The sequence below is a fragment of the Polypterus senegalus genome, chromosome 3 (assembly GCF_016835505.1).
Source record: "Polypterus senegalus isolate Bchr_013 chromosome 3, ASM1683550v1, whole genome shotgun sequence".
NCBI classification, from domain to species: domain Eukaryota; kingdom Metazoa; phylum Chordata; class Cladistia; order Polypteriformes; family Polypteridae; genus Polypterus; species Polypterus senegalus.
Genome location: NC_053156.1, coordinates 186,601,845 through 186,618,331, shown reverse-complemented (window position 1 = coordinate 186,618,331; position 16,487 = coordinate 186,601,845). Strand labels below are relative to the sequence as shown.

The 16,487-nt window shown below is 35.0% G+C and overlaps 1 protein-coding gene across 8 annotated transcripts in view; it reads right to left on the bottom strand.

Annotated features, from left to right (window-relative positions):
* otofa (otoferlin a) overlaps window positions 1–12,657 on the bottom strand; it is a 565,861-nt gene extending 553,204 nt beyond the window's left edge. For 3 of the 8 annotated variants that reach the window (XM_039748300.1, XM_039748302.1, XM_039748299.1), the window contains exon 1: window positions 12,285–12,654. In XM_039748300.1, coding sequence (XP_039604234.1) covers window positions 12,285–12,363 — 79 coding nt within the window. In that variant the 5' untranslated portion in view covers window positions 12,364–12,654. Of the gene's footprint in view, window positions 1–12,284 lie in introns of all 8 variants that reach the window. The other 5 variants (XM_039748307.1, XM_039748306.1, XM_039748301.1 and 2 more) reach the window with 4 other exon arrangements.
* Window positions 12,658–16,487: the final 3,830 nt, after the last annotated feature.

Here is a 16,487-nt window from a genome sequence, read left to right as displayed (position 1 = left end):
TCATAGAGATATCTATATTTGAAAAATTAATTTTGAGTAAATTATTTAATTGAATGAAAGTAAATCAATTCATGGACAACTAAATAATTTGTATAATTAATTCAGCTATTTGTTTTATTTCAGCTGCTGCAATAAGCATCCTATAAAGAAAACCATGTTTGTGATTCAGTGAACAAGTCTGTAAATCTCTGACACTAATTCATTAAGATAAATGTTCAGTGCATTATCACACTAAAATTGAAAAAAGATTATCACTGCATTGATGTGACACATATATTTAATAAACAATCATTTAAACAACAAAAATTCGACCTTTTTAAAAATGTGTTTTACATCACAGATCCAAAATTCAATATATTTAATGTGTGTATTTATTTATTCTGCATTTTTGACAAACCACTAGAAAAGAAAAAAAAAAACCACAACATAGTACTGTTTCAGGTACATGTTTTCATTTAATTAGCAATTTGATCAGGGCAAACTGTTCAATTGCGATACAAGGAGTTAATGTAGTTCTGTGGATGATTTTGTGGGGACATTATTATTTAAAAAGCCCACCAAATTACATATAACTCTATACAGGATGTTTTCTAAGACATTAAGCTTTGTATCACTGATTTAACTTGTGCTATAGTAGCAGTATTACTAGATACAGTGAGCCTTGTGTATCTGTTACTGACTCTTTAGCTCTGTTTTGCTAAAGTAAACCAATTTTACAAATTTTGAGTTACTCCTTCATTTGCATGGAATTATATTTTACAATACTCTTTGGTATGGGTTCACCATACGATGGACTGGAGCCCTGTCCAGGAATTGTTCCCACCTTGTACCCTGTGCTTGCCGGCATAAGCTTCAGCTTCTCTGCATCCCTACTCAGGATTGCATAATTGTCACTCCTCAGAAAACACCAATTAAGTAAATGGAAAAGATTAACGGATGTATTTCAGTTTAAACATCATAACATTAATTACTATTTCAGAATTCTATACTTGCTTTAAGAATTCACCACTAATCAAAGGCTAGGACAAGAACATTGGCAGTCCTTAGCTAGCACTCATACACTAATTGGTTGTTCTACATGTCTACTAAATGGATTGTTAGATAATAAAACAGCCAATAATCTTAACAGAAGTAACGGCAGTTCATTATGTGATTGACACACAGTCGTTGATCCAAAATCTTTAACAGAATAAGACTTTCATTAAAACAGGAGAAAAGACAAAAGGTTACCTTAATACTCTCAGAGAGTTAAACTTAGAAATGAAGGAAGATGTTAGGGTACTCTCAAAAGAAAGTAAAAATGTAAACTTATTACAGTTTTTAACTAATAATGGTCACATTTTTACAGAAATATACAGTACTTAGGCTTCATCTGCATTATTTATATACACTACACCATACTGGCACAAATATATATAAAATTGAAACCGGTTACCAATTAAAACTGGTTAGATTTCAAATTCATGTAAAAAGAAATGCCCAGTTTTTTAAAATCAATGCATTGCTCCAAAAATTCAATTTTTCTGTAAGAACAGAATTTCAACGCTCAGTAAGCCATCTGCTGAAACAAAGACTAGTAGCTGTCTTATAGTGATAATATATCAATAGTGTCACAAAGATTGGCTTTTTAGGCAAGAGAATTCTTGTGTGGCCATACCAGGATTTTCCTATTTGTGTGCAAATATCTGTAATTTAAGCATTAACTTGGTTAACTAATATTATATGTCCCTCTCTTGCTAATGACTAGCAAAACATATAAGTTCACACACCTTTCAAATCACACACAAAAAAAAAAAAAAAAAAAAAAAATATCACAAATACCTGTGTCTGGTCCGTCCCTATTGTCTTCAGATTATTGTGACACATACTAATGTTTTCACCATTTGACAAAATGCAGCCATATAGACTTAAACACGAAGAAAATCAAGAGCCTGGCAACTGCCCATGAGTGAAAATTTACTGGCTATGAACTGCACAAACTGAAATGACAACTCTTCATTTTAGTTTAAAATGTGAAAAACTGCAATAATAACATGGGAAGAATATGCAGACTACATCTACTGCATGACTCCAGCTGCAGTACCATGCAGATAATTGAAAATATTATTTTCTGCAAACATTACTGTTTGTAAATTAAACATATTTTTAAATCAAACTCCATTTTGAATTTTACTTTACATTTCTTTCATCCATATCTTAAACCAGTATAATTTCATGTAAAATGCATGTCTAACTTTTGTGAGTGAGTCTAATCCTAATAGACCTTTTGTACTGAAAGTATTACCAAAAATGACAAAATCAAATAAAAACTGTATTTACAGAAAAATAAATACAAATAAATCATTAAATAGGATATGCAAAGCATATAAATAGTATAAAAACACTACATTACAGTATAAAAAAGACAGTCTTTGTACTACAGCAATATGAAGTCATGCTTGTTGGGAAAATATGAACACACATAAAGAATGAATACATTTGAAAATCATTGCTTTAGACTGAGACTGGGCAAACCATGACCTGTGCCCAATGGCTGCTCTTAGAAATCTAATATTGGAGTTCTACAGTTGGCTGGTGTGAGTGCAGTAAGTTAGCATGTCATGTCATCCGAAAAAACGAATAAATCAAACCTTTTACCATATATATACAGTGGTGTGAAAACCTATTTGCCCCCTTCCTGATTTCTTATTCTTTTGCATGTTTGTCACACAAAATGTTTCTGATCATTAAACACATTTAACCATTAGTCAAATATAACACAAGTAAACACAAAATGCAGTTTTTAAATGATGGTTTTTATTATTTAGGGAGAAAAAATCCAAACCTACATGGCCCTGTGTGAAAAGTAATTGCCCCCTGAACCTAATAACTGGTTGGGCCACCCTTAGCAGCAATAACTGCAATCAAGCGTATGCGATAACTTGCAATGAGTCTTTTACAGCGCTCTGGAGGAATTTTGGCCCACTCATCTTTGCAGAATTGTTGTAATTCAGCTTTATTTGAGGGTTTTCTAGCATGAACCGCCTTTTTAAGGTCATGCCATAGCATCTCAATTGGATTCAGGTCAGGACTTTGACTAGGCCACTCCAAAGTCTTCATTTTGTTTTTCTTCAGCCATTCAGAGGTGGATTTGCTGGTGTGTTTTGGGTCATTGTCCTGTTGCAGCACCCAAGATCGCTTCAGCTTGAGTTAACGAACAGATGGCCGGACATTCTCCTTCAGGATTTTTTGGTAGACAGTAGAATTCATGGTTCCATCTATCACAGCAAGCCCTCCAGGTCCTGAAGCAGCAAAACAACCCCAGACCATCACACTACCACCACCATATTTTACTGTTGGTATGATGTTCTTTTTCTGAAATGCTGTGTTCCTTTTATGCCAGATGTAACGGGACATTTGCCTTCCAAAAAGTTCAACTTTTGTCTCATCGGTCCACAAGGTATTTTCCCAAAAGTCTTGGCAATCATTGAGATGTTTCTTAGCAAAATTGAGACAAGCCCTAATGTTCTTTTTGCTTAACAGTGGTTTGCGTCTTGGAAATCTGCCATGCAGGCCATTTTTGCCCAGTCTCTTTCTTATGGTGGAGTCGTGAACACTGACCTTAATTGAGGCAAGTGAGGCCTGCAGTTCTTTAGACGTTGTCCTGGGGTCTTTTGTGACCTCTCGGATGAGTCGTCTCTGCGCTCTTGGGGTAATTTTGGTCGGCCAGCCACTCCTGGGAAGGTTCACCCACTGTTCCGTTTTTGCCATTTGTGGATAATGGCTCTCATTGTGGTTTGCTGGAGCCCCAAAGCTTTAGAAATGGCTTTATAACCTTTACCAGACTGATAGATCTCAATTACTTCTTTTCTCATTTGTTCCTGAATTTCTTTGGATCTTGATATGCTGTCTAGCTTTTGAGGTGCTTTTAGTCTACTTCTCTGTGTCAGGCAGCTCCTATTTAAGTGATTTCTTGATTGAAACAGGTGTGGCAGTAATCAGGCCTGGGGGTGGCTACGGAAATTGAACTCAGGTGTGATACACCACAGTTAGGTTATTTTTTAACAAGTGGGCAATTACTTTTTCACACAAGGCCATGTAGGTTTGGATTTTGTTTCTCCCTAAATAATAAAAACCATCATTTAAAAACTGCATTTTGTGTTTACTTGTGTTATATTTGACTAATGGTTAAATGTGTTTGATGATCAGAAACATTTTGTGTGACAAATATGCAAAAGAATAAGAAATCAGGAAGTGGGCAAATAGTTTTTCACACCACTGTATATAGGGACAGTATGTAGTGCAGTAAGTAGCAAAGTGAAGCTGTTTTAGCAGCTTGTTTGCTTTGGTCTTCCATGTATGCTTTAAAAGAATATAGGTTTATTCACTGCAGTTTAGTTTAACAGCAGTTGACTTCACTGGTAGTTGGTCTGTGCACAAATCAGTATAAAGTACGCTGTTTACAAATGTGAAAGAAGGAAGGTGGAATGAGAATTATTTTTCTGGTAGTGGCATGACCAAAACAGATTGTTTCTGTACTTCAGCCCATGGTTTTGGTGAGACAAGGAGTAAAATGCACCTACTGGCAGAGTCATCCCTACAGTACCTTCTGGCAATTTATTTGTACTTTTAAATGCTTCATCTTCAAGTCAGAAGAAGAAGAGAGTTGATAACTTTCCAGGCGAGCACATTTTAATTTTAGTACAGCACTTTATCTTTTTATCCATTCTTTACAATAATCCAGCTCAACTGCAACAAGCAAAACCTGTTAATTTTTCAATTTTAGGGAATAATGTTCAGATAACTTACTTTTAGGTGTTTAGGCACAGTACGACAGGCTTTGCAAATGTTTTCATCTGCTTTATCTGTTATTATAGAGAATACTCTAGAAGCTCTACAACTGAAAGTAACTGAACTCCAGTACAATTCAAATTGATTCTACAAACTGTATATTACTCCAGATTTGTTTGCAAAGCGTTTGCTACCTTGCTCAATATTTTGTAGCATTTACAATTGTGAGCAGGACTTTACACAAACGGAAATTAGTAAAAGCAAGTATAAAGGTCTATGAACAAACAGAAAAACTTTGCAGCAAGTTAACCATTTGTGATAACCAGAAGTTGATATTAACAATTTGTGCAGAACCAAGAAGACTCATGATCACGATGACTAGAGCAATGTCATAGCAAAGTAATTTTACTTTAAAATTACTCACTTATTGGTTTTTCAGCATTGTTTTGAATAACTTTTAAATAGAAAATAAACTTTTATTATTAAACCATTTTATAGAACAACCATTTTTAAAGTTTATCTTTAACATGTGCTAGATTACCTGGATTCATAGTCACAACTAGATTTTACATATGGTTCACTGTATGTGATGTTATTGACAGATTGACACCAATAAAAGTCTGCTTACTCCTGCTGTAGATCGAAGACAAATAATATTGTCTTCTATTTATTCCTTTACCAGACTGCCAAGAAGACACATCTTATCCCAACAAGCAGGGCTTTTTCTTGTGATGGTAAGTGGTGGTATGGCATCCCAGCACCTCAGCCGCGACATCTAGTAGTGGAATCGACTACATGTTAAATAATTCTAAAATCAATTGTTTGCTATCCAAATTTGCACATTTTTACCTGGCACTGTGCATTCTATGTTAACTGGTTCTGGTACTTACTCCATTCATCCATATTAGAGACATCTGCTGAAAACTGTGGCTTTCCGAAAGAGATGAAATTCACAAATTCTGTTAGTACCTCATTGAAAAACAGACCAAAAACATGCAGGCTTTACTACAGGGGAGTCCAGCTCTGGTCCAGCAGGGCTGCAGTGGCAGCAGGTTTTCATTTTGACCCTTTTCCTAATCAGTGATCAGTTTTTATTTCTACTAATTAACTTCTTTTCCATTCATTTTAATAGTCCCTTTTTTAAGGATTCAGTCCTCTGAATTGATTATTTTCTTCATTAAATCGCAGCCAAACAGAACTAAGATATGAAGTAAGCCAGTTTTTTAATTAGAAGCAGGCTCTTGTTAATTAAACCCATTATTTAATTTCCATGGCTTGTTACTGCCATAGCAGACAGTTCCTAAAAACACCATCAAAATGTTTTGGAGACCAGTGCAGATCCACCTTACTGAAACCTTCATTTTTCTTTATTTTCAGATAATGTGTGATGGGCACAGGTAACTGGTTACATGGTGGCTCGTTTTCTGTCTCTGTATTGTTTGGCTGCCAATTAAGGAAAAAGAAACAGCTAAGGGTTCCGAGTCAAGTTAATTAAAACTGAAGCAAAAGAAGTTAATTAGCAGCAACTGGTCACTAATTAAGAAGATGGCTAGAATGAAAACCTGCAGCCACTGTGGCCCTCCTTTAACAGAGTGAAACACACCTGCTCTACTGCATGCTCTCAGTTTTATTGTGAGTGAGTGTAAACATGGGCTTTCTTCAATGGGAGCCTCACTACTGACATGTACAGTCTCCGCAATTCTCTTAATATGATTGGTTGACCCTCCACTCACATGTTTCGATCCTGCAGATTCATGGCTCTTACTAGAATAACGATCAGCCTTTGACACTCAAAGCAGTGAACAACTTAGGAAGACTACATTTGATGAAAATTTGCTAAACGTTTGGAATTTTCTTTAAAACCCAGTCAAACTTAACACTGACAGCTTTCTGGAACCATTTTTTGTAGAATGTAGAGCTCATTATTAAATTTTGGTTAATATTCCTTGATTTTGGAAACTCTGTGTTTGTAATTTTAAACTGTGAAGCACAATATTATTTATAAATTTCATATTTTAAACGTTATGTTTCACCAAATAAGCAAACATGTGGCACTAGGTCTCTTGGCCATTATATACATTCACAGTACCTCAAACTTGATCCAGATGCAACGTATGTGTACCACTACCTTTTTGTTTACAAAATAAGCACTGCTTATTTTATGTGAACTCATAATATGAAACCTTATAGAAATAATCACTTGTTTTAAAGGTAGTAATTAGTTTCCAATTAAGACTTTGCCTTGGTTAAACAAAAAAAAAATCAAACAACAGTAATCAAAAGACAGGATCTAATGTTAAATGAATGGCATGCCAACACACTGCAGGGAACCTTCACACAACTAAGCTTGCTCGCTTTGGATAACTTTTTAACTATAAAGGAGTGAAGGCCCTTTCTGTATTTTACAAATTTGTAAAAAAAAAAAAACCTTGCAAACATCTCACTGAGGATATCCCAGTCACAAATTGAACCAAGGTCCAAACATTATGAAATGGCTATTGTACCCATTATGATGGACATATTTTTTCTTTTCTTTATTTATGTTTCTTTAAATCAATCCTGAAGAATTCTCACAGTGGAAAAAATCTAAAGTTTCTGTTTTTATTTGTACTTAATGAAAATATAAAATTGGGGAAGACTTACATGTTTAGAAAATTATAGAAAAAACTACTTTAACATATTTCTTTTTATACTTCAGCATAATTAAGATTAGCTGGTGGAAAAAGAAAGTAAATTGATTGAATTCTCATATTTGTAAACCATTTATTATATATAACATGTATTTTGTATTCTTCTCATGCATTCATAATTTAGAAAAAAAATGCATTTTACCATGCACACAATTTAACACATTGTAGCAATGTCACATGAGCTATTGTTTTTTTAAATCATGAATTAGTAGCTTTAAACAAACAGCCTTCTTTGCACAGTATAAACTCAACTGAATTAACTGAATTAATTAAGTCAGGCGAGGTGAAATGCCCATGTGGCTAACAAGCTCTAATAGAAAGGTCACAGGTTAAATTCCACCCACACCTCATTGTGCGCGCCTGAGCAAGCCACTCCATGTAGCTCTGGTCCAGTTTCAAGCTTGAATTTATAATATCTATGCTAAAAATAGGAAGGTGCTTGTTAATATTGAAAAACTGAAAAAACATACACCTATTATCAACAATTTAAAACATGCTATTTTTGAATCTAATGACAAAAATAAAGGAAATATGGACTCATAATATGAAACCTCAAGGAAACATTTTTTATTGGTAGTAATTAGTTTCTATTTAAGACTTTGCCTTAGTGAAAAATATCAAGCATTAGTTTCTCAGATCAATAGATCTTGAAAATCAAAAACAAGTGTGAAAAGCCCTCAACAGTCTGAGAAAATGTAGAGGTAATCACGGCTGTAGGCATCCACTATTTCACTTTGGTTTATAAACTTAATATCATAAAATATTTACAATGTGAAACGTGACATTAATCATTATAATAATGTTGTATTATTGTTAGAAAATGCCTCTCTGATAGACAAACAAAAATGATAATTTATGGTAGTTTTTGTTTTAGAAATTCAAACAGGCTTGTCTTCTCTTCTATGTTTGGGACTTTGATATGATGGAGCAGCTTGTGAGCTACATTCAGTTCTAGAGCCATTACTGCAAGCTTTGAGGTTCAGCTTAATGTATCAGGGAGAAATAAAGATATGAAAGATGTCTTGGAAAAAACAGATAGACGTCTCTATTTTGAGATGGCTTCAGTTCTCATCTTTCTTACATTTTGTTATTAGTGCAGGAATATGGAGTCTCACTGGAACCCATTTTATATCTTAGAGGCAGAGGCACCTGCTAACTGCCTGCTGTATTCCAACCATGAAATAATGCCAAGCTAATGAAAAAGACGAGCTGTATAATAGCTGGCTTTTTGGAATATATACAGAAAACACTTAATAGCGTTGGAGATTTCTTGGTTGGTGCATCTTTTCTATATATTGAAGCTTAGAACATCTTTTTCGGCAAACTTTTTCACAGTGGGATTTCAGAGAAACGGTTTAAATTACCAAGCCCCAAAAAAATATATGACATAATGCTAGAAGAAATCCTCTGACCATGAATTACAATTTGAATAAAGGAGGAAATGCATCTTGAGCCCTGCTTGAGGAATGGTCAACCAATTCATTGGCTGTAAAAAGATACTGGATGAATTATGGTAGTTACCCAGTCCTGTGAACAAAATTACTGTTATAGGTGGGGTTATGTCTTATCCTTATATCTGGAAAGCAAGAGTTTCGTTTGTATTATGTTTATTGCCATTAAACATTTAAAGTGACTATAGGATTACTATCTTGTCTGCTTCAGATTCCATGGATAGAATATCAATGTAAAGCTAAGAAACAGACTGAGACTTAAGGTATGAATTTTTATATTTTGTGGATAATATTTTGTCTTGGTCTTATTTATTGTAATCTATAGGGCATACTAGAGTGTTTCACAGCTAAAATTGGTGTGACCTTGATGAGAATTAGCATCTCCAGATATGAGGTCAAAGCCCATTTCCAGAAAAGTTGACTTGTCATCTGCAATTAATAAAAGATAATCGCACCAAAAATAAAGGGTTCAGTACCATGTAGTCTTCTTCGTTGATAACAGAAGAGCAGATGAGATTTACCAACACATTGGCACAACAGTAGCTGTAATGCAGATGTTGATCCACAGTGGTAGTGAAGATAGAGCTACATCCTTGATCTTTTGATCAATCCATTTCCCCTATTCCCACCTTGAGGTTCTTGCACATATTGCTGGCCTCACTCTTTATGACAAGTTAAGGATATTAGCAGTCTGAGAGGAGTTCAGAACAGAGGCCCATTTTCCCCAAGTCAAGAGGAGCCAGGTTAATGGTTTGAGCAGCTAGCAAATACAGTATATTGCCTGGTTGTTCCCTGCAAGAGCTGTACCAGACATCCAGTCATTAGGTGACCCAAAAACAGTTCCAGGAAGATCAGGAGTTCAAGCCAAAGAGTTCTATGCATATAGCTTAAGGATGTTTGTGAGTATTGGGAAATATAGGCTGCCCTCCACAATATTCTGCTACAAAAACATTCACTATAACAGTGACCAAAAATGAACAAGAGTTAGCAAGTTATTTAGATATGGGGTGCTAGAAAGGTCATAGTTAACAGAATCCTCCTGGAATGTGCCAATGAAATCTTAAACTGACATGAATTCTTTGCTATCTAGACTCTCTTTTTAGTTTGGACTGTAAAGCGGTGAATTCCCTAGTCACCCAAAGATCTTTAACTACAGGATTTACATTTTTTTTTATTAACAAAATATTTTTTTTTCATAAAAAACGGAGAACATGAGTTTCTGTCTTTGATTCATTACATTGTCAGACTTTTTAAAAAAATAATTACAGCATTATCCCAAATATATATCACCACCTTTGCTTAAATGAAAAAACAAAAACGCTGCCTAATAATGTATTGACATTTACATCTAAACAAAATCGTGCTTCCTGTATCTGTAAAATCAGGATATCCTCAGCCAGACAGCCATGATTTTCCTTAAATTCTTTACAATGTACTATGTGAGATGTGCACAATACTGTAGGTCACAGTTAGGGCATAGTATTCAATAATGAAAAAAGAAAAAGTAGAAGCATTTTAGAGTTTTTCTTCTTATAAACTTTATGTGATGTTTTGTTTTTGAAGCAGATGTACAAAAACCAAATGAACAACATTTTCAACAGTGTAACTCATTATGATTAATTCTGTATTTGTATTTTTCTTATCAATAATAAAGATGCTGTCATTTTAATTAGCAATTTAACATGATATGTAAGGAATTGACATTATTGCAAGTGGATTTTAATTATGTACAGTATGTTATTAATTAAATGCTCATGGTATGTGTACTGTATTTACTGATAAATTGGAATTAACTATTAAGGATTAATTCAACATGAATTATTCCACATATATTAAAATACTGTAAACATATAATCGGTGGATCACTATTACATTTAATCTTATGTTATTTAATAGTTCAGACAGGCACACATTGCAGTTTCTTACTTAAATGGTGTTGAAAGTTTAGTCAGAGGTGCAAAATATGGGCATCTTCAAGAAACTTAGCATGAACTGGGAGAAAACGTATTTTGTGTTTGAACTGATGCATACAGTAATTCAGCATAAACAATGTTATATGAATTAAAGTTTATGTAAGTAAGTAATTGATGATATGAAGAACAAACAAGAATTCTGTACTAAAATTATATATGCATTATGAATAATTTCAGTCAATTTTGTGTCAAATTTATTTAGCTAATTCAGTAAATCAAACATACATTTACTGTTTTGGAACAAACATATATTGCCCAGTCATGCTGAAACAGTCAGTTCTCGCAGATGTGTTTCAAATTGTTTTATCATGCAGACGTTTAAATACATTTTCAAAAGGAACTGCCAATTGAACTTTACAGTACGTTCAATAATCCAAAAAGATAAGAGGTAAATCGAAGGAGTGCTGCACACGTTCAACTCGAACGGTCTCGCAGTAGATGCCTGGTAGTGCTTTTATCCCGACACGTGCATGCTACATCACCAGAAATACAGGACAGAGGGTCGATGGAAAATGTGGAATTATTACAGCAGCTCGGAAACTGTCTGCCTTACCTTTAATTTCACTTCTTTTCAACACCCCCAACAAAACAGCTGTACTGTAAAGTGTGCAAATGCGTGACTCCTCATTAAAAGAGATAAGCTTTTTACACGTGTGCCGGATAAATCTGTCTAGTAACATGTCCTGCGGGATTACCCTGAATGCATATTTAATGCTACAACGGGACTGGTGTGCTTACTGCCTAAAAGCGAACACATATCGTTGCAACTTAACGGACAGGAATATTAAGGCAGATTCGAGCAAGGATTTGCCACCATTCTGTGACTCCCAAAAGATGATTTTTTAAATGATGTTTAATGTTTAGATGAGCTATTGATCATAGGATGACAAAAGTTGCTGAAGTGCTGCTGCCAGAAACGGGTGGAGCAGGAGAATTATATAACAACTGAAGGCGGCATCGCTGCCAGTCTGCTGATACAAAGTTTGCCACAATTGTTCAGCGTGCGCCGCATTCATTCACACTGATGTACATTTGCAAGCAGAAAACGAAATTAATTTTGGGATAAAATCTGAAAAATAAATATATTATCCGGAAAGAAAAATAAAGTTGTTTCTATGCATAATCAACAATTGAGATCGTTTTACTCACGTGAACGTTGCAATTGACAGGGAGATGCTGCTAACGCTTTATAAAAGAAGGATTTTTTTACAGCAGAACAGCACGTTGTGTGTTTCCGGAATCGCGGAGGAATCATGTACTTAAATGAGTAATTAAAAGCGTGTGGTGGAAGAATGGAAAAACGAAACACATTCTTTAAAAATCAAGGTATTATAACTTAAACACACACGCCACACATCACATATCAATGAAGACTTAATAGTAATACAACACTAAATTACCTCTAAAGGCGACTTTGGCGATCCGGTCTCCCTTGCCCCTGAGGTCTGTCACTGTCCGTAGGTGAACGATTAGAGCCATCACCAATCCCAACTGATTACTCCAGCGCTTTCCTATAGCAGAGGGCCAACGCGATGTATGATAATTGGAGAGTGGCTTGCTTTGAAGGAGACCAAACGAATGCACAAAGCGTTAGATGGCTGTTCTCAGCAATGCTACAACTCCCCCGCCCATCCTGAACCACTATCAGATCCTGTTTTCTTCCCCTCTGCTGACAGAGAACACTTAAATTATTAAGGAGCCTCCGTGTGGTTCAGCTGCAAGTGGGGCTGGCAGCTTTCACGTGTTTTCTACAGTTTCGTTATGCTGTGCAAGGCAGTTATCTTGGTATCATCATCAGAAATAGTCAGGGGGGGCGATAGAGATCGGGGTGAAAGGAGATTTGAACCGTCAGAGGCGTCACAGAAAATCCAAAGAGCAAGCGAGTCCTAGCAGTGCTTGAACGTTACGTCGAAGCACAACACACCCGGGAAGGAATTCTAATGCCGCCCGATCTATTAAAGAACACGTTTTATTAAACGCAAGCCACGGTTTCTAAAATGCAACTTGAAATGCGCAATTTAAATGTATCTGTTAACGATGCTATGGATTATGCTTATACTGCATTTTTAAAGTGCCCTGCATTTTTCTCTGCAAGTACTCGGATGTTATGCGTTTCAGAATGCAGTAGATGGTTTACACTTTTACAAGTGTAAAATAACGGAAGAATTCCCAAAAAGCACTTGGCGCTTTATTCAAGTGATGTTTTAACATATCTTAGATTTTCTTTAAACTCAGAAACGGTATCACTCAGAACAAAGCAGAAAATCATATCTTTGAGAAACCAACTCAGGGAACAGTGTAAAAGCATTTCAATATTATGCTCTTGTGGATCTGACAGAAGATTATTAGAGAAGCATTCATTCTCCACTCTTAAAAATAAAGTTGTTCTTTAGAGTAATGCCATAGGAGAACCCTGCTTTGGTCCCCAACAGAACCACCACATGAAGGGTCCAGAATGAAAGTTTATTTTTATCTATCTGAGATCCTACAAATAGCCATGAACCAATAATAACAGATTTGTGAAATACCAATGGGTTCCTGATTTTAAAATGCATTTTCCTTGCTGCACACACTAATACAGGGTTAGTTTGGTTTTTCTTGATATTTTAGTATCCAGCAATGTGTTAAAGAAGCAGTATTATATTTTGCTCTCATATTAGGAATTTTTGAAAGCCCAAAGGAACACTTTTATGTGCAAAGAAACATCAATAGAACTAAAAGGTTCTTTATCAAGCAGTGGTTCTATCATTTATTTTCATTTTTATTCATTTACTCTTTATTCCTTAATTAATTTAGTTCTTTACTTGTCCTTTGTTTATGTATATGATGCACTGTTCACCCTGGAAATTGTTATTTCGTGCCACTGTATGCTGCAATACTGTATATGGATGTTATGCCAAGAAAATCACTTGACTTGACCTAACTTGACATGTAACTATTGACAATATTGGATCTCTCAAAGCTTGTGAAAAAGAAAATATTGCAAACAATTTGGCTTTGTTTGAATTATATCTTTTTATGTAGCATAAGAACCAACTACGATGCAACATTATTTGTTCTTAACTGTAAAAGCTTATTTTCTATTCCTATTCCTTTTTTCTATTTGTCTAACTACAGAATGCTATTACTACTTTAACTACTATTATTACTACTATTACTACTACTACTACTACTACTACTACTACTACTAATAATAATAATAATAATAATACATACATACATAGAGACACAGACTACTTCATCTGCTAAAAATTTCTTTCATGGGTTTTCTCTTATACCACCCTGACTGAGAAGTCTACTTCCAGAACCAATTCTGTGCATGAATCTGAGTCTAAATATGCCTAACTCACATTTTCCAGTCTTTCAGAAAACCTTTGGATGCTTAATAAGCACTGAAGCAGCAATGCCATGGTTCAGGCCATTTGGATATGTAAACCTCATGTCTGCCATACAATAATAACCATACCTCACCCCCAGAGTGCAAACCATATGTCTTCATCAGACTGTCCCACCAGGTAATGTGGACTGCTTGTTTGCAAATACTACTCCAAGGATCTAACTTCAGAAACCAGTCCAATATATACTTGAACAGGCTTTCCATGGTTTTTGTTTAAAGCCTCATTTGATTGCTTTACCTTCCTACAATACTATATCAGTTTTCAAAAATTAACCCAATCAGGAATGCTAAATTCTCAGAATTACTGGGACATTTAAGCTCTCCCGTCATTTAAAACTCACAATCCCAAGAGCAGCCTAAACCTTTATAAAGCCAAATAAACAGTCAGTAGTGCAAATACATTCAAGTTCAAAAGTTGAAATTAGAAGGAAAGAGACTTGTAAATTTAATTTCAGTTTCAAAACTGATAGCTAAGCTTTTGTTATATGAACAACATGCAAGTCTTATCCCCTGAATTTCAGGGTGCAATAGTAGGAAGGGAAAGGGGACAATAAGGTCCCACTGGCAGGAATACATTATGTCAAATGAATGCAGAAGGACAGGAATGGCTAAGTATTGACATACCCTTGAGTTTTACGTGGAAGGTTTTGATAACTGCGTGGTATTAAGGAGGTGGTAGCTGGTAGAGGAGCAAGTGGAGCTTTGCCCAGAAGAAAAGAGCAGACAATTCATTCAGAGAAGTCTGACCTGCAACTGGAAAACAGATAATGCTAGAGTAGAAAAATTTCAAATGTGAGAGCATCTTGCCCCTTAAAGTACACCCAGTTCTTGAACTTTGGGACTTTGTCATAAATACAGAGATGTACCTGAAACCACAAGTAGTACTATGGCTAAGTCACAAGTAATCTGGAGGAGATATTTAAAGACAGTCTAACTCCAGGAATTAATTGCTAGGATTAATTATCTACCTGTTTTCATCCAGTCTTCTCTTTCATTCTGGATTGTAACATTCACAAGTAAGCACACATTTATACTGAAGGTAGCACAGCCTTTTTTATTATTATTTCATGTAAAAGCATTATTGTAAAAAGTGCTAGAATTTCTAGCCAAAACTGGCCTCAGTGAAAGCTGCTAATTATATTGTAAATATTTTTTGGATGTGAATATTTTTTCATTGGAATTGTTGTTTTTAATCACATTCTGCACTGACTATATACTTATGCCCTTATGATTTGCCTATGGCAGAATGGAGGAGAGTTAGTTCCTAATTGTTTTTATCTCTTGCTAGTCTATTTCATTAGTTAACAGAGGTGGTCAGGTGAAGGGTTTTATGATTCCTAAGTACTCTGTAATGTATGATTTTGTACACTACAGCACATGCTTTTACAGCTACACCTACCCACATTGGTTTAAATATCCCAGGGAGGATACTGAATATTATTTCATTTTATTCTCCAAACTAATTCATATTTCATAAATTGTCTGTTTATCATTTGATTTAAGTCTTTAGACATATTACATATTATAAACAAAAACTGCAGTACACACACCATACCACTTTTATGATTTATTGAAATGTAAATCAAATATATTGTATTGGGGTGAATATTTCCAAATGACACAAAACTGTTTTTTGAGTAAGTAACATAATTTATTAGGGAATATTATCAGGTAATATAAATAACAAGCCTTTAACCACAGTCTAGACTGCTTCTATACTGTAACTGTAATAGGTAATTAATAAAACGTCCAAAGTATATCAGCCCTTAAGTAGAAAATGGGTTAATGTAATGGGTGTTATTTTAGCTACTGGGATGTCAGACAAATAAATACAAGACGGAAATGAAAAGTGCGGAAGTCCTACTCTCACGTTTCTTACATGACTCGCAAGACAAGACTATAATCCGATGTGTAACTCTCATTTACATTTCTTTCACAGCATATGCAAATCAATACAACATATTTTATATGTCTAATTTATTTCAAAATACTGACTGAGTGAAAGTAAAACAGTCAATTAAATTTCAAGCCTTTTTGTAAAACCACCTGGATACACAACGTACCATACCTCGAGTTTTTAATACTTTAGCACTAGACAAGCACTGAGCATTCTGTCGTTTGCGCAAGGTGAAATCAGTCAGCCAATAAGAAACCCCGAAGCAGACGCTGGATGTGTTTGCGTGTTACTTAGAAACACCTGCACGTC